The 16889-nt window shown below is 40.0% G+C and overlaps 2 protein-coding genes across 6 annotated transcripts; one reads left to right on the top strand and one right to left on the bottom strand.

Annotated features, from left to right (window-relative positions):
• Window positions 1–292: 292 nt before the first annotated feature.
• On the bottom strand, window positions 293–7196 carry LOC135582344 (synaptotagmin-2-like). 4 transcript variants are annotated; one of them, XR_010496144.1, is made up of 15 exons: window positions 7040–7195; window positions 6761–6881; window positions 5445–5543; window positions 5289–5339; window positions 5070–5193; window positions 4730–4848; window positions 4501–4602; window positions 4319–4393; window positions 2881–2957; window positions 2527–2773; window positions 2068–2421; window positions 1844–1972; window positions 955–1154; window positions 774–858; window positions 293–308 (listed from the first exon to the last, which is right to left on the bottom strand). XR_010496144.1 is itself a non-coding variant. In XM_065149408.1 (13 exons), exons 2-13 carry the CDS (start codon window positions 6869–6871, stop codon window positions 1026–1028), a joined length of 1443 nt encoding a protein of 480 aa, XP_065005480.1. In that variant the 5' UTR covers window positions 6872–6881; window positions 7040–7196; the 3' UTR covers window positions 874–1025. The 4 variants fall into 4 exon arrangements, 2 of the variants coding, with proteins under 2 accessions (XP_065005480.1, XP_065005479.1); XR_010496143.1 differs by lacking the exon at window positions 293–308 and having other exon boundaries at window positions 542–858; XM_065149408.1 differs by lacking the exons at window positions 293–308; window positions 774–858 and having other exon boundaries at window positions 874–1154; window positions 2242–2421; window positions 7040–7196.
• Window positions 7197–9217: 2021 nt separating this feature from the next.
• Window positions 9218–13569, top strand: LOC103973829 (beta-galactosidase 11-like). 2 transcript variants are annotated; one of them, XM_009388492.3, is made up of 19 exons: window positions 9219–9575; window positions 9662–9757; window positions 9838–9950; window positions 10022–10088; window positions 10166–10258; window positions 10401–10541; window positions 10642–10736; window positions 10809–10914; window positions 10989–11073; window positions 11149–11267; window positions 11347–11514; window positions 11595–11776; window positions 11872–11981; window positions 12079–12188; window positions 12265–12372; window positions 12446–12547; window positions 12611–12756; window positions 12840–13185; window positions 13263–13568. In XM_009388492.3, exons 1-19 carry the CDS (start codon window positions 9381–9383, stop codon window positions 13383–13385), a joined length of 2505 nt encoding a protein of 834 aa, XP_009386767.2. In that variant the 5' UTR covers window positions 9219–9380; the 3' UTR covers window positions 13386–13568. The 2 variants fall into 2 exon arrangements, with proteins under 2 accessions (XP_065001719.1, XP_009386767.2); XM_065145647.1 differs by having other exon boundaries at window positions 9218–9575; window positions 10989–11267; window positions 13263–13569.
• Window positions 13570–16889: the final 3320 nt, after the last annotated feature.

Here is a 16889-nt window from a genome sequence, read left to right as displayed (position 1 = left end):
CTGCACGAATCTCGACGAGGAAAAACTAAAGATTCCCGGGTCACGTCGAGGATCATGACGACAACTTAATCGACACCCAAAAAAAAAAAAGTCCCTTTCCTTCCCATCCAGTTCGAAAACGAAAGGCGAGGTCGACGGCGGAAACCACACGCAAACGAAATGTGTAGGCAGTCAAAACAGACAACAAAAAGAAAAAAATAAAAAAAAAGACACCCACCCACAGGATTCCCAAAGTCACAAATCTGCACGACAGCTCCTCGGCACCATTCTACTTTGAATTTTGTGTGAAATCCATCCATCATCACTCTCTGATACAAACATCAAAAATTGGAACACTGTTGACACCCATCAAAAAATAATTAACACCTGTACTTAAGATAATCTAAGTCTTAAACAAAGCCACACGTGGTACAAATAATAAACCACGCGAACGAGTGTTTGGACCTCCCTCCTCCGAAATGGTTACCAAGTCAAAAAAAAAAATCCTCTCTTACTGTTGCCAGAATGTCTTTTAACCAATTAGTGTTCTCACTTTAGTACAAGAAAAATAATCTCCCTCTGGTAATTTTTATATTCACAAGTGCAAAAGGTTTACTCTATCCATGGGAAACGAAGCAAGAGGATCTAAGCAGTGATACAAGCCTTAGAACTTGTAAGCTTGCTCATAATTCCAGTTGAGACTCGGTAACTTACATTTAACCGGTAAAATCTATGAAACCTCACTTCAGAAAGAGGCAAAGAAAGAAGAAGGAAAATTGAAAAACACTTTCTACCTGTAAAGATGATTTTTCTTCTTCTTCTTCTTCTTCTTCTTCTTCTTCTTCCATATAATCCAAAGATGATTTTCTATCTTTAAATCTTATACCACAAAAATTCAAACATTATTATGTATTGAAAAGAAAGCAACTTTGTAAGAACAGAGATTCTTTTATGAAATATCAAACAGGTTTCCACCTTTATCATTGTTGCATCTGATTCAGTAAGTACAATCTCTTCCCATGCTGGGATTCGTTCATTCGATAGCTCTAAGAAGTCCTCCACTGCAGTTCTATTTGAATTCGACCATTTTTGGAGTCGATGAGATGATATGTCTCATTGGTTCTCTTGTTGTTCACCACATCTGTGAGGCTAATGGTAACATATCCCAAACTTTCCTGAAAGAAAAAGGAATGTCTCAGCTAATGTAAAGACCTCGAAACTACTGATTTGTACAAAACAACCAACACGATATCACAAATTTCAATCATTGTAAACCAAAAATAAATAAATAAATAAATAAAAAAGGAAATCAACATCACATCCAAATTACAACATGATGCCCAATTAATTACATCTAAAACAAACCTTCTTTTTTTGTGATGCTTGTACTTATGGCGTGTGTGTCTTTGCAGTAGCAGGTGTTACCAAACCAGTAAATTACAAAGGTTTATCAAATTGTTTATCAGACTAAGTTATCAACCTGCATAGTCGATGCCTTCTGAGCAAGCAGGATGAATCATAACAGATGAAACACACAGAAATATATTAGATCATTTCCTTAGCTTTTCAGAGTGAAACCTGTTTATGGACTTTGAACAAAAGATTTAAGCATAATATGAGCATGCCTGATACAACAGCTCAAACCAATCAAATTCAAAGATACATGTATATTTTTCAAGGAACGACAGTCAAATTAAGAACTGTAATTCAATCATCAGACATGATCCAAGTGTCTATAAAATGCAGATGAGCACACTTAACTAAGCAAACTTGAATCAGGCACCACTAATCACTAAGAATCTCTCCTAGTTGGCCTATTTACATACTAACAGATTTCTTGCAAAAATGCCATGTCAAGGAGTACCTTAGGGTGTATGCCAATACTTGGTGCCCTACTGAGTACTTCCACATGCATTTTATCATTGATAGGAGGCTCCTCACATACAAACTGAAACTCTTCCTCCCATCTTGGATCTCTGTTTTTCTTTATGTGCTGCATCCATAAATTAATAAGAATCCATTAGTGGGTCATATGTAAAAGAAACTTTACAGAATGCAGCGGAAATCAATATTTAGTTCACAAGATACTTTAGTTTTCTTCTCCTCTCCTCGAAAGGTGACACGCACATAAGGGTTTGTATGGTGCTTGCCCTCAAGATCTTTAGCTTCATGAACAATAACAACAAGCAAACCGCCGCCTGATGGTGTACCATCAGGAGCTTTTTCTACTTCATCTGCATTCTCACCGACATCTTTTGGTACCTCTTTTTCCTTGAAAGGTTTGTACAATGCTTCCACAACAATCTGTCCACGTGATTTGTCACTCTGAACATCTCTACTCTCAAGATTCTTAAGCAAGTCGAGTGTCAGAGTTTTTGGCTCATCGGGGGCAAGTTCATTCAGTCGAATGACGTTCATGCCCATCTTTTCATGTTTCCCCACCTACATAGTAAGCATAATAGACATTCAATGAAGGAAAAACTAGCAAACAACAAAGACCATATGACTGATGTGAAAGGAAATAATTGTACCCAGAAAATCACATGCCTGTTCCCAGTCATAGACATTAAGTTCAACAAATTGATTTTCTGGATCTCTGATAACAAACTTAAATTCCTCGTTCCACTCAGGATTAAGATTGCTATGCTTCACTCTTGTCTTTTTTGATGGAAGCTTATCGTCTCCAAGCTTCAGTTTGACATATGGGTCTGATTTCCCCAATAGGTCTTTCTTTTTTAACTTATATGCTCTGATAACCTTCAAATGAAGAATTCCAACAGGCTTCCTTGAGGCTCTGCAATAATAAACAGGATCATTGATACAGATGCTGGAGTTGGTATCCCCTTTTTTTGGAATAAAAAAATTATGCTTCTTAAATGTTACATATAGGCATCAAATTACTTTGAAACATCCAGAACTGGCACTTCTAGTGTTTTAGGCCACAGGTACATATTTGCAACCTGATTTTTTATTGTTTCCTGCAGATAGTCCATCATACAGCATCAGAGGAAAAGAATTGAGAATTTAAACCGTACAAAGTGCTTCACTGTTTCTGGTAAGTAAGTAGTCAAACAAGAGATGATGATCGGATCATAAAAACTATGAGTTCAAATGAATTCTAAACCAAGGAATTCCTAGGCGCTTTTGGCAGCATATGATATTAAAAAAATACTAAAAAAAGATAACAAATTCAAAGAAAAACAATCATCATACCAAGACCCTTTTTCTAACTCCACAATAGAAGTGTTTTCAGATACGTATGTACCACATGTATTCTTGGACATCTGTGGCTAGGCATACAGCGGATGTGAATCCAAAATCTTCAATGGCATGTCATATCAAGGTTTGAAATTTCGTACCGTACCGAAGTTTCGACGATCGCTCGGTACGGTACGGTATACCGCTCGGTATACTGAGTGGTATACCGTTCGGTATATTATATATATATTTTTTTTTTATTATTTAAAAGCCGATGTCGCATCGCCTCGGCGACGTCGCCTTTTCCTTCCCCACGCGGGGCGACATCGCCTCGTTTATTTAAATAATATATATATATATATATTTATATAAGATTATATATATATATATTATTTATTTAAAAGCCGATGTCGCATCGCCTCGGCGACGTCGCCTTTTCCTTCCCCATGCGGGGCAACATCGCCTCATTTATTTAAATTATATATATATATATATATATATATATATAATCGCCGAGCCGTTTTCTATTATATATATATTTATTTATTATTATTATTCGTTCCGCTTGGTAATGGGCGGTCCGCGTACCAGTATACCATCGGACCAGTACGTACCGCCCATACCGGGTGGTATTATTCGGTATTGCTTACCTTGTGTCATATCATATGCAATTGCAGATAAAATAAGAAAGATCCGCTAATGCCCAATAGCTTGGGTGGTTGACAGGTTGCTAGTTTGAAAACCCTATGGCATTGGAAGCACTTGTTTCCTCCTGCCCTTGGTGGTGGATGACTACCTACAAAGACATTGTTGTTGGAATTCTTTTAGTAGAACCAGGTCAGGGTTACCATAAATGTGAGTAGACAACCCAAAGGCTCAAGTTGTGGGCAAAAACCAATAGATGTCTCCCGACTCTTTCATTCCTTAGCAATGTGGGACTAACCTCTAACTCATGTTATCTTGATCTCAAATGCAATGAAATTTTCATTCAGTTTTTAAACTGTTCTATAAAGTTAATAGGTTATTTTAAAGTTTATTCCAAACAGCCTCAAACAAATATGCATATTGACAATTTCTAAAGCCAAAAAGTTATCATGTCATGAATGCTCAAGAAAAAAAGAAAGTGTAAGGTGTAAACAACCTGAACAAATCTATAAAGGCCAGGAATTGCCATAAGATCAGCCCCCAAAAGTTTTAGACCAAAGTCAACATGTGGCTGCAAAAGAAAACATTCTGAATGGTTACACATCTTGCCAATAGCTTACCAATGAGAGATTCATGAAGTACGTCAAGTGAAAAGTTTGTTTTTATTTTCTCACACACCTTGTCCATGAGAGACACCAAGATTTTTGCAAAACAAGGAAAGCTAGGGACCAACGGCTTTAATGTAATGCGTGGAGTGGCAAAGATTTGCAAATCCACCACCTGAAAATCTCAAACTGCCAAAATGTTAACAAATTGGCTAACTGTGCTTGTGACTTCAACATCACCCTCTGTTGCAAAACATAAACTGCATGATGGATCTACCAACAAAAAGGTATACATTAATGACCTGTGCAGTCAATTTTAATCCATAGGCTTTCACAACAACGACGACATTAGGGTTCCCAGCCCACTTCAGTGATGGTTCCATAATGAGCTCCTTCTCTTCTGTAATGTACACTTTCATTCCTGGCACAGGTTCAAACGTAGATGCACATTATTGGACAACATTACAGAAAATCAGTAGATGCACAAAACCAGGAATACAACTTGAATCATGCAGTAAGCAAAAACTATTGGAGAGCATAAAAGAGAAAAATATTGGAAATCTCAATAAATAATGTGCATCACAAAATTCATCAGCAAATAGATGTACCAAAATCATATATAAGATTCACACAAGTGCTTACCTTGAAAAGTAGGTGGCAGTGAACCAAGAGTGAAGGTTTCAAATTCAACTGAATCGAGTTTATACTTTATGGTATTGTCAGCAATTATTGGATCTGCAATTTGTTTTGCAGTTCTGCAGATAGCCTTGTAGAGCAAAAAACATTAATATGGCAGCAAAAAAAGGCACTGTTTGGTACTTCATTCTCGGACATCAATCAGGACTCAGAATGAAGACATACCTTATTGAGATAAGGCCACATCATTTCTAGAAACTTATTTAACCAATCAATCTTCAAACAGCAAAATAGAAGTTATTTATTAAGAGGTAAAAATAAGAACTACAGTTTCTAGTACTCGAGTCCACAGTATCAGTTAAAATAAGCACGATACGTTACTCGATCATAGTCTGGATTCTTCACCCACAGGGGAATTTCAGGAAGCATCCGTTCCAATGATTTCGAATCATGTTCAACAAGTGGACGGATTTTAGGATCCTGATCAAGCAAAATTTTGTAAGAGAGTAACCACACGTCATCAGATTTTGATTTCTAAATTGTATTTAGAACCAATAAAAATGTAGAAGGCATCAAAGTGAATTACAAAAACTTCATGTTTTAATAAGCAAGGAAGCATAGAACCATTATCTTTGAACATCAGCTGCCTAGATTAACTGGACAGTCACCTGAGACAGGTAGCCCCCTTCACAACTGAGAAAGTGTGAAGATTAAACACTATATGCAAGATCTAGGTGATCTGTCGAACTGTTTAGTCAGACGGTGGACCAGGTTCTCCAATATCCATGACATAACCCAATATATACAAGAGACTGAGATGTTATACACCTAGATACTTGCCTGGAGATAATCAACTACAATCTTGTCTTTATTGACATGAAGAAGTAGCAGTTGGGAAGAATGAGAAAATAAATGCATTGACATTGGGCAGTAAAAACCACCATTGACAGAAAAATATCTAGCAATAGAGGATAATAACTTCTCCTTTCTTCTCTCCTTTTCATAATAAGTTTAGTTAATAACTTTTAACTAATTTGCAACATCCAGCTTCCAATTCTAAAGTTCCTCACTGTTTATGCATGCAAATTCCACAATGAGATAACAAAAGATATTATATATATTTATATCTTGCAAACGGCAAACACACTTATCGTCCATATGACTTGGTCCAAAAGTTAATTGGGGTCCTAAAGTTGATCCTTGTTTTTCTACACTGTCCAGTCAATAACAACCTTGATTTAACATCACAGCAATTTCTAAACCTTCAAGAAAAAAACATCATAAACCCAAATCATCATCGTAAAGTTTTGATGTCAAGATACTCTCGCCCAACAGAAATAGCTGGTATTGTTTATGCAGATGTTTGACGAGCATGCCATAATCAACTAAGATACATAGAAATGTCAGATCCAACTTTTGCTTCCTACATTCAGAAAACTTCAACACAAATTGATCGTCGAACATTCCTTCCATTAAATTAACTAAAGAACACTTGGACTGCAGTCAGAACGACGGATCAACAAGTCCCACTAACTTCTCAAATCCTCGAAACTCAGCAAAACAAGATCTCATTGCAAGTCATGCCAAGTCAAATGCAGCATCACGAACAACAAGACCAAGTCTCACAGCAAGAGCAGGTAAAAACCTAGATCAAACAGGCCACCACCAGACACAAGATCAGCCAAGCGGCGCCGTACCTTGACATCGGAGGGCTGGAAGTAGATGAAGAGGAAGTATCCGATGACGATCCCCGCCGACAGCCCCACGCCGAACCCACAGAGCCCCAACGCCGTGCTCACAAACCCCATCCCCCACCCCCTTCACATCAACAACAACCACATCATCAAATACCAAAAAGATATCCGTAGCAATAATAACAATCACAATAGATTTCTTACAAGCAGTCTTCCTGACGGAATAAAGGGTTAAGATGAGATTAAGATGGGAAATTAATAGAAAGAGAGAGCGAAGATTACCTTGCCTGGAAAGCGCGGATTCCTGTCTTGATCTTGAGGTGTTCTTTACTTCCTGCTAATTGAGAGAGTTGGGTGGAATGATGCGACGCGTTTGTTTGGGTTTGGAAGATGGGATCGAGTGCTCGGCTCGTCTTCCACTTGTTTAGGACTCGAGAGGAAGGAAGAGGGAGGGAGAATAATAAGAACGGGGGAGCGTCGAGATCACCGTCCAAGCAAAAAACGTTGATCGTGACGACGACGTGTCTCGATGTCTCGTCGGGACACGTCCCCGAAGTTTCAGATGCCGAAAACAAATAACTATTCGTACCCTCAAACTCTACCGCCACTGTGATTGGACGGTCTCTGTAGAGTCACCACGTTACGCTTGAGAGGGTGAAAACGGAGTGCATCGTCTGAGCTCATAAAATCTACTATCTACTGCATTGACTACTGTATCTGTTGTGTTTTTTTGCTTTGTCTTTAAATTCTAATATTTATTTTTTCGAAAAATGTAAGAAGCACGGATCGTTTGCCACGTGGCATGTGATAGACTAAAAACATGTTCCTGTTGCAAATTTTCTGATCACTTTATTGTTGAAAAGAATTATTGATTTGGAATTGTGAAATGAAAAGTATTTTTTATTATTTTCTACATGGATGGAAACTGATTTAGAGTCTTTTATCTTTCCTACTTTTCTCAACTATTTGTTAGGTAATTAGCTAAATGCTATGGAATATGTTTGTCTTCTTTTTTTTTTTCTTTTCTTATATATTGATTTGTTTCTTTAACATTTAAAACTTTTAATTAGCATGCAAAAAAAGGGAAAATAAATTGGTTCTCTTGCTCTCTTCTCTCTCTATTCAAAAAAAGGTTGGCTGCTAAAACCAACCTTTCTTTATCTATCGATCTGTTCTTTTTTATTTTTTCTCTTTCTTCAGCTGCTGTTGAGGCCGAAAGAAGTTAGTCTCTTCAAGTTCATTTCTTGGGATTAGGAGTGGAGAAAAAGTCTTAAGATGAAGCTTATGTACTTTTTTTTTTCCCCTCATTTTATGTTTTAGAATAAATTTATCAATAAATCTTAACATTGATCTAACCTTATAATTCTTCAAGTTCTATTCTCGGATCTAAATAGAAAGAGAAAGCAGATTTAGTATAAATAGATCATCAAAGAATAATGATACTACCGCGATTCCGATTCAAATCAAAGGTTTTGATCCAAGCAAAAATTAGGTTATAACGATTAGAATTTGAAATCGAAACTAGAACCAATGGTTTCGATTGAGTTATGAACCGATAAAAAATAATTTTAAAATCCTAAACACCCTTGTTGACGAATTTCTCTTTTATAATAGTTTAATAAATGATTAATTAGAGTGAATTTAAAAATATTTAAAATAAGTAATTTTGGTTCAAAACCATATCCATAATCATAATTATTGATTTTGAAACTAGAACTATAACTGTTTTGGATCGATTCGATTCCGATTCTAAATTCGATAGAATTAAAATCATGCATTCAGAAACTATTATCGAATTAAAATCATGCATTCAGAAACTCTGGTAAGTCCATTGATACCTCTTGGATATAGTTTTTTCTTCTTATCTTTACTTTTTTGTTTAATCTATCAATTAGATAACAACTTAAGCATGGATTTTTTTTATAATATTAATATATATTTATATTTATATTCTCTAGATGATGGATTACTAAGAAAGATTTATATATAACAAAGGGTGTCTAGATGCAAATGCTTTTATCTATTTGTTTTCATTTCTTGTTTGCACTATGACTTGTTTATGTACTCATATAAAAACAATTGTTTTTAATTTTTGTAAGATGCAATGATTTAATCATGGTTTGTCTTGAGTTAACTAAAAGAGACGAGAGGATTTGAGACTTGGTCAACAAAAGGTCCAGCTCATCCCAATGCGTTGACAAATCCGTTGCCTTCCCTCTGCAAGAAGATGGGGGGAGAGAGAGAGAGAGAGAGAGAGAGGAGCGGGCGGGAGAGAAAAGAGGAGGCAGCGGAATGCACCACCGCACCCTCCTCCCCTCTCCCTCGGACCGAAACACGCCCATGCAATGGCAAATGGCTATTCCTGTAAGCCTTTGCCTGCCTTCTCGGGGGCTCCCCATGGCCACAGGCAACCGAAACCTTCTATAATATCCGCTCCCCCTCTCTCCCTGGAGTGGGAAACCGTGTCTCTTGATCTCATCCCTCTCACACTCAACAGCAACACGAGGAGCACGCCCATCCAGCTATCAGTCTGTCATCGCATCTGCATCTGCATCTGCGTCGGTCAGAGATCGGGTTACACCATCGATCCCATTCCTGGAGCAGAAAGAAGAGCTGAAGAACCATGGCGGTGTCACCGGAGACCACGGCGCGGACTCTCGTCAGTCTCTTCCTCCTCGCCGCCATCGCCAGCACCGGCGCGGCCCACGGTGGCGGCAGCGTACAAGGAGTGACTTATGATAGCCGGTCACTGATCATAAACGGAAGGAGAGAGCTTCTCTTCTCGGGGTCGGTCCATTACCCTCGAAGCACACCCGAGGTGACGAACCGTCTGCATCGACTCGCATGGGTTAACTTTGAAGCGCTGACGAGAGTTCGTTCTTCTCTTGATATTTTGGTGACCAGATGTGGCCGGACATCATCCAGAAGGCTCAGCATGGGGGACTGAACGTGATCCAAACCTACGTCTTCTGGAACATCCACGAGCCTCTCTACGGGCAGGTAAGGTGTCGTTCCTGTAGCAAAAAGAAGGTTTCAAACATCGAAGGGAAGCGCTGAGAGTTGAATGCTGCTTACCACAGTTCAATTTCCAAGGGAGATATGACTTGGTGGGGTTCATAAAGCTGGTGCAGAAGAATGGGATGTATGTGACCCTCCGACTCGGTCCCTTCATCCAAGCGGAATGGAATCATGGGTGTGTAACAGGGAGCTCTAGCTCTGGTTTTCCGCATCTTGTTTTTTGACGTGCTTCTCTGATCATGGCAGAGGGTTCCCGTTCTGGCTTCGGGAGGTCGCCAACATCACCTTCCGAACAGACAACGAACCCTTCAAGGTAGACTGGAAACCCTGGTCATGGTCTCTTCTGCTCCAGCAAGACACTTAATGTGGTAGTTTTGTGGGTTCATGCAGCATCATATGGAAAGGTTTGCCAGGACGATTGTGCAGATGATGAAGGACGAGAAGCTATTTGCCTCTCAAGGAGGTCCCATCATCCTATTACAGGTTCACCCATATTGTTCCCTGCAGTCCCTGCTGCATATATCATATCAGGAAGAAGAAGAAGAAGAAGAAGAAGAAGAAGAAGAAGAAGAAGAAGCTCGTGTCTCTTTGCCTCAAAGTGCTAACCTTGCTGTTCTTGCGACAGATCGAGAACGAGTACAACAACGTGGCGCGAGCATTCGAGGGCGGCTCAAAATACATTCAGTGGGCAGGCAACATGGCCGTGGGGCTCGGCGCCGGCGTGCCGTGGGTGATGTGCAAGCAGAACGACGCTCCCGGTCCCGTGGTATTGTTACGTTGGATTCAGCTGCATGAAACTTATTAGATTGATACCGGACAACAACAGTCATAATATGCTGATCCGATCGCCATTGTTTCACACGTAGATCAATGCATGCAACGGGAGGAACTGCGGCGATACCTTTACAGGGCCGAACCATCCGAGCAAGCCTTCGCTGTGGACTGAGAACTGGACTGCTCAGTGAGTAGCAAATCGTCCCTTTGGAAGTTTGAGGCTTTCATGGCACTACCAAACGCTCTCTGGTTGTTTCAGGTACAGGGTCTTCGGTGATCCACCATCTCAGAGGTCAGCAGAGGATATTGCATACTCCGTAGCACGCTTCTTCTCAAAGAACGGCACCCTCACGAACTACTACATGGTATGGAACTGCTGCTTCCCTGAGGACATGTCGGAAGGCAGCGCGATCTTCTAACCTTCGCTTCTCCTGTTCAGTATCACGGAGGAACCAACTTTGGAAGAACCGGCGCGGCTTTTATGATGACGAGATACTACGACGAAGCTCCCCTGGATGAATACGGTAGGCAGACTCCTCGGAAGCTTCGATCTGGGTTTCTCGTCATCGCACTGACATCCGTTCTTCATGCTGATCCAGGGATGGAGAAGGAGCCCAAATGGGGGCATCTGAGGGACCTGCACCATGCACTGAAGCTGTGCAGGAAGGGTCTGCTCTGGGGGACGCCGTCCGTCCAAGCCTTTGACAAGGGTTTTGAGGTAAGAAGAAGATCAAACACTGTCAGCATCCAGTTCAAGAGATCACCTTCGAAGATGAGATGAGTTTGTGGAGTTGCAGGCCAGATTGTATGAGATACCGGAGAGCCATGTATGCGTTGCCTTCTTGACCAACACCAACAGGAAAGAAGACGGCACGGTGAGCTTCCGAGGCGAGGAGTACTATCTCCCCCGCCGCTCCATCAGCATTCTGCCGGACTGTAAGACTGTGGTGTTCAATAGCCAGAGAGTTAAGTATAACTTCTACCCCTTCTTCGTTGGAGAACAGAGGATGTTGCAGGTGTTGTAACTCGTGCTCGTTTGCCACAGGTCAACGCTCAGCACAATGCGAGGACGTTCGATGTAGCGAAGGAATCCAGCATGAAGAACCAATGGCAGATGACGAGCGACCTCATCCCGACGCTTCGCCATGCCTCGGTTATATCCAAAGGGCCCCTGGAGTTGATGAACTTGACCAAGGACACCACGGACTATCTGTGGTACACAACAAGGTAGGTGTTTGATGAAATGCCGTCGGGCTTGATTGCTGGCTAAATTCTACTTGAATTGGCACTCATTGTTGCTTCCCCTTTCCATGCAAATGAAGCTTCAAGTTGGATGCTGACGATCTACCTCGGCGACAGGACATCCGACCTGTGCTTCAAGTTTCAAACCTCGGCCATGCAATGCATGCGTTCGTCAATGGCAAATACATAGGTATCTTATCTTTACAGTGTTCGATTCCACTGGTCGGTTCATCCGAAGCCACAGCATGATGCGTCCCAGTGGTGTTCGTGTCCGGTACTTGCTGCAGGATCTGGGCATGGAACTAAGATCGAGAAAAGTTTTGTCTTCCAGAAGCCAATGGATCTAAATGCAGGAACCAACCACATCGCAATCTTAGGCTTGACTGTTGGATTGCCGGTAAGAACTTGAATCGCCGTAGAGATTGTACTCCTGTGTGTTATAATGATTCAACTTTGATCCTTCCGCCATGAAGGATAGTGGAGCGTACTTGGAACACAGACTTGCCGGCGTTCATACCGTCGTCATCCAAGGTCTCAACGCCGGAACGTTGGATTTGTCGCACAGCGTGTGGGGGCACCAGGTGCTTGTTGTTTTGTCACAGAGAAGAACTGGACGGTCCTGTAACGACATAAGAACATTTCTCATCCCCACAGGTTGGATTGACCGGGGAGACGTTGGGCATCTTCTCTGAGAAGGGAGTGAATGCTGTCAAGTGGGAGGAGGCTAAGAGTGATACCCCAGTCATGTGGTACAAGGTGAGGAGGAAGTCATCTTTGTTCCATGTGTTCTGATGCTGATTGCAATAAGCTTCGTTCCAGAGATACTTCGATGCTCCATCCGGACATGATCCAGTTGCTTTGGAAATGAACTCGATGGGGAAAGGACTGGTGTGGATCAACGGCGAAAGCATCGGTCGTTACTGGATCTCCTACCTCAATCCTCTCGGGAAGGCTTCTCAATCAGTGTGAGTAATGTGGCAGTGTCGTCCTAAAACTGCGGCCGCCTTGGAAGAGTGCAGTTCTGAGAACTTTGCAACCAAGGTTTCAGGTATCACGTGCCGCGGTCCTTCTTGAAGCCGAAGGACAACCTCATGGTCGTCTTCGAGGAGCACGGCGGGAAGCCGGAGGACATACAGATCATGACGGTGAAGAGGGACGACATCTGCACCGTCGTCTCCGATCTCCACCCCGCACACGTCAGGTCATGGTCGAGGGAGAACAGCAAGATCCGAAGCGTCGATGACGACGCGAAGCCGGAGGCTCGGTTGAAGTGCACGGGGAAGAAGGTGATCCAGTCCATTGATTTCGCAAGCTTTGGGAACCCCGGCGGCATGTGCGGCAACTTCACCACAGGGAGCTGCCATACTCCGCAGGCCAAGGCTGTAGCCGAGAAGGTAAGGCTCTCTGCTGACATTGATACCTGCACGGCTTCTGCGATACTGAGCTGACTCATCTTGTTCTGCCATGGTAGGCCTGCTTGGGGAAGGAGTCCTGCGTGTTGCCGGTGGCGCCGGAGGCATACGGTGCGGACGTTGGGTGTCCGGAGACGATGGCCACTCTTGCAGTGCAGGCCAAGTGCGTCCCGAAGAAGTAGTACGCGGCCTGAGTTTGATTCGTTCTTTGTTAGACCAGATGTTGGAAGGGGATTGAGTTGAATCTCTCCTCGAGCACTAGATATAGAAAAAAGGAAGGAGGACGAGGTTGATTTGTACGAGGAGGAGAATGAATGTACGCAATCTTATCTTACCTTCGTTTTTAATAATGGATCTGATGATTTTGTGAGAAATGAAATCTGCATCCAGTGATGTAGATAATGGCATTTCTGGATGGATCTCCACTTTTGTTGTTGACACTGTAGACTCGGAACTTCATCACTGTTCTTCTTTGAGCATTTTGCACAGAAATCTCAAGCTGATGTCAAGTTAAATGCTCAATAAATAGCGTGTGGATGTTGGACACAACATGCGCGAGTAACTCTTATTGACTCGGGTAGTATCAATGATCTGAAAGACCCAAGTAAGTCGAAGGAAGTCAGAGAAGTTGTACAGGAAAAGTAGCAATAAATCAGCAAACTCCAAAAACCAAAAAGATTGTTTGGAATGAATCAAATTTTTGTGACAGTTGTACAGTGAACTCTTTGAGGATTAAAAACAAAAAAGAAAGCACTAAATTACAAAAAGCTGACTGGAAAATGGAACAAAAAACAAAAATGCCAATACTATTCAAGAAAAGATGACAGAAATAAACCCTGTCAACCACTTGCGTACCCATAGATGCCAATACCTTTTGGTGCACACAAATTAATGGACCGGACATGTTCACCGCATCTAAAATCTTTTACTTTGAAACAGGCTTTTCTAAATTAGGAAGATATATGAGAATAGGTCCCTTAAATAAGGATACAAAACCCTTGAAAGCTTGACCATGAAATTGAATTCAGTATAAGAAGAAGGATATTTTTTTATAAATCTAGTTCCACAAGCTCTTTTTTGTAGCTAGTAAAAATATACTATTTATAACTTTTATAGTTTCTATATTTTTTTTATCATTTATAATTTAATATTAATAGAATGAAGAATAAAATTGTAAAAACAAGAAATGCACACTTCAATTAGTGTTATATGGTGTTGTATATTTATACATGGTGAAAAAAAAGAATTTTTCTCAACGAAGCAGTGAGATTTTCTCAACTATGCAGTTGAGAAATCTCTTTATCAAATATACGAAACAAATTTGATCAATTTTGTTACTTTCTTATATATCAATTTACATTGCAGCAGATACTACCACATTTACCTGATCTAGCTAAGCTACAGACAAGCACAAAAACATGAAACATCGGAAAAACAAATGTGAAGTCACTTGTTTAAGGTGTCCACAGGCACCCACCCATAAAATAAAATCAGTAAAGCGTATGTTGGTTTTCCAAGTTCAAAAAATAGATTAAAAAAACTAAAATTATTAACTACCAAATAAGAGAGCATTCTAGAAACAAGAACAATCGAAGTTACCCTAATGTTGAACATTTTCTGTAGCTTCCTCCTCACACAGCATGTGTTGTAACAACAGCATGACAAGTTATATTACAAGCTTCTGCTGATGCTGTCGAGAAGAAACAAAGTCTAATATTTACACATAATCTATTTCTTAGAAGCTTCTACCAAATTATACACACAAAAACAGACTAGTTAGAAATTTAAGAAACTACATAATAGAATGTCAAGTATCGAGTTCACATTAAGTCATACCACATGATTAAGAGCGAGAGTGAAGTGAAATGAAAATACAAGACAAACGTAAGTTTCTATCCTCAACAAGGACGAAATGACAGATGCTCTAATGCATATATGATACTCTTTTCGGATATGCCAATCTTTATGTAGATGTGTGTGTGTGTGTGGCACTCTTATTATGCTGCTTTTCAAACTGAACTCACATCGATTAATTCTTACGTTTAACATATCAAAGCTAAACTGATATCTTAGAAAATAAAAATAATATTTTCCTATAATCAAAAGATAATTTATTCTGTTAGTTTGGCAAGTCTCATAGTCTCACATCGGAAAAATCAGGTTTGTTATCTCCTATTAGAACTATAAATATGGGTATAAGCTTTGAAGTCAATGCACCACAAGTAGCACTACAAGAAAAACCTATGTGTTTGCTTTGGGTTTAAGTCCATACTCAGTTAAATAGTTTGGGCTTATAGTTTGAGTTTTTTCTTGTTTAGTATTTTCGAGTGTTTTATGGTCTAGGAACATCTTCTTAAGTCATTTTTAATTGTCAATTTTATAGTAGTGATTTGCTCCTCTTTCGTCCGTGGATGTAGGTCAAAGTTAATTGATCGAACTACGTAAATCTGGTGTTCTTGTCGCTTTTATTCTTTTCGCTTTATTGTCTTTGTTGGGTTGCCAAAATTATCCTTTGGTAAATTTCCTAAGGCTAGCTCTAACAAACTGGTATCAGAGCCTAGTTTCGGGATCTTTTGGTAATGATGACAATAACAAAGATTGTTGTCGAGAAATTCGATAGAAATATCAACTTCGACATGTGGCAACTCAAGATGGAGGCCATTCTGGTTCAAGACGGAGTTGATTTGGCACTACAGGGAGCTGAGAACATTCCAGATGATACGTCAAAGGAAGATCTTGTGGGTATGGATAAAAAGGCCTAAGAGCATGTGGGACAAGCTTAAAGCCTTGTATATGAAGAGGACAGTAGAGAAAGCAGAGTTTGTATATGCTTCGGATGACTGAAGGTACATCTATACTCTCATATCTTGATAAATTTGATTCATTAGTTATGGATTTGGAGAATATAGATGCAAAAATTGATGATGAGGAGAAGGTCCTCTGACTTTTGTGTTCTCTTCCCCAATCTTTTAAGCATTTCCGTGATACTATGATTTATGGAAAAGAAACAATTTCGTATTAGGAAATTAAATATGTACTAAAATCTAAGGAGCAGATAGACAGAGATATCACTAGGGAAAGTAGAGTGAATCAGGTTGAGGGTCTGGTTGTCAGGGGTAGAATGGATAAAAGAGAATTTGACAGTAGTAGATCTAAATCTAGATATAAATCCAGAGATAGAAATTTGGAATGCAGATATTGTCATAAAATAGAACACATTAAGGCTGATTGCTTTAAATTAAAAAATAAATTAAAGCAAAAGGAAAAAATTATTGAGAAAACTACTGAATCCGCTGAAGCTAGTGTAGCAGCTGATGAGAATGTTGGAAATATTTTCTCTGCTATTGATGACAGGACGAGGTCTAAAAATGAATGGATTTTAGATCCAGGTTGTTCTTATCACATGTGTCATAATAGAGATTTGTTTTCCACATATGAATCTTGTAATGGTGGAATTGTTTTGATGGGCAATAATGCAGCATGTGATGTTGTTGGTAGAGGAATAATCCTAATTAAAATGTATGATGGTATTATGAGGATGCTCACTAATATTAGATATTTTCTTAATTTAAAAAAGAATTTCATATCTTTAGGTACCCTAGAGGCCCTTGGGTGTAAATACACAGCTGAAGGTGGAGTTATAAAAATTTATAGAAGTGCTCTTGTTGTTATAAAAACTTGTAGGT

The sequence above is a fragment of the Musa acuminata genome, chromosome BXJ3-4 (assembly GCF_036884655.1).
Source record: "Musa acuminata AAA Group cultivar baxijiao chromosome BXJ3-4, Cavendish_Baxijiao_AAA, whole genome shotgun sequence".
Lineage (NCBI taxonomy): Eukaryota > Viridiplantae > Streptophyta > Magnoliopsida > Zingiberales > Musaceae > Musa > Musa acuminata.
Note: the sequence above shows the minus strand (reverse complement) of the source record. Positions and strands in the feature narration are given on the sequence as shown.

Excerpts from the sequence above, each read along its gene's own strand:
- LOC135582344 (XM_065149407.1), bottom strand. The coding sequence starts at position 6,871 with ATGGGGTTTGTGAGCACGGCGTTGGGGCTCTGTGGGTTCGGCGTGGGG. Across the intron at positions 4,603-4,729 it reads GATTAAAATTGACTGCACAG|GTGGTGGATTTGCAAATCTT; the intron begins GTCATTAATGTA and ends TGAGATTTTCAG. Across the intron at positions 2,422-2,526 it reads ATGTCTATGACTGGGAACAG|GTGGGGAAACATGAAAAGAT; the intron begins GCATGTGATTTT and ends CTTACTATGTAG.
- LOC103973829 (XM_065145647.1), top strand. The coding sequence starts at position 9,381 with ATGGCGGTGTCACCGGAGACCACGGCGCGGACTCTCGTCAGTCTCTTC. Across the intron at positions 10,542-10,641 it reads ACGACGCTCCCGGTCCCGTG|ATCAATGCATGCAACGGGAG; the intron begins GTATTGTTACGT and ends TTTCACACGTAG. Across the intron at positions 10,915-10,988 it reads CCCTCACGAACTACTACATG|TATCACGGAGGAACCAACTT; the intron begins GTATGGAACTGC and ends TCTCCTGTTCAG.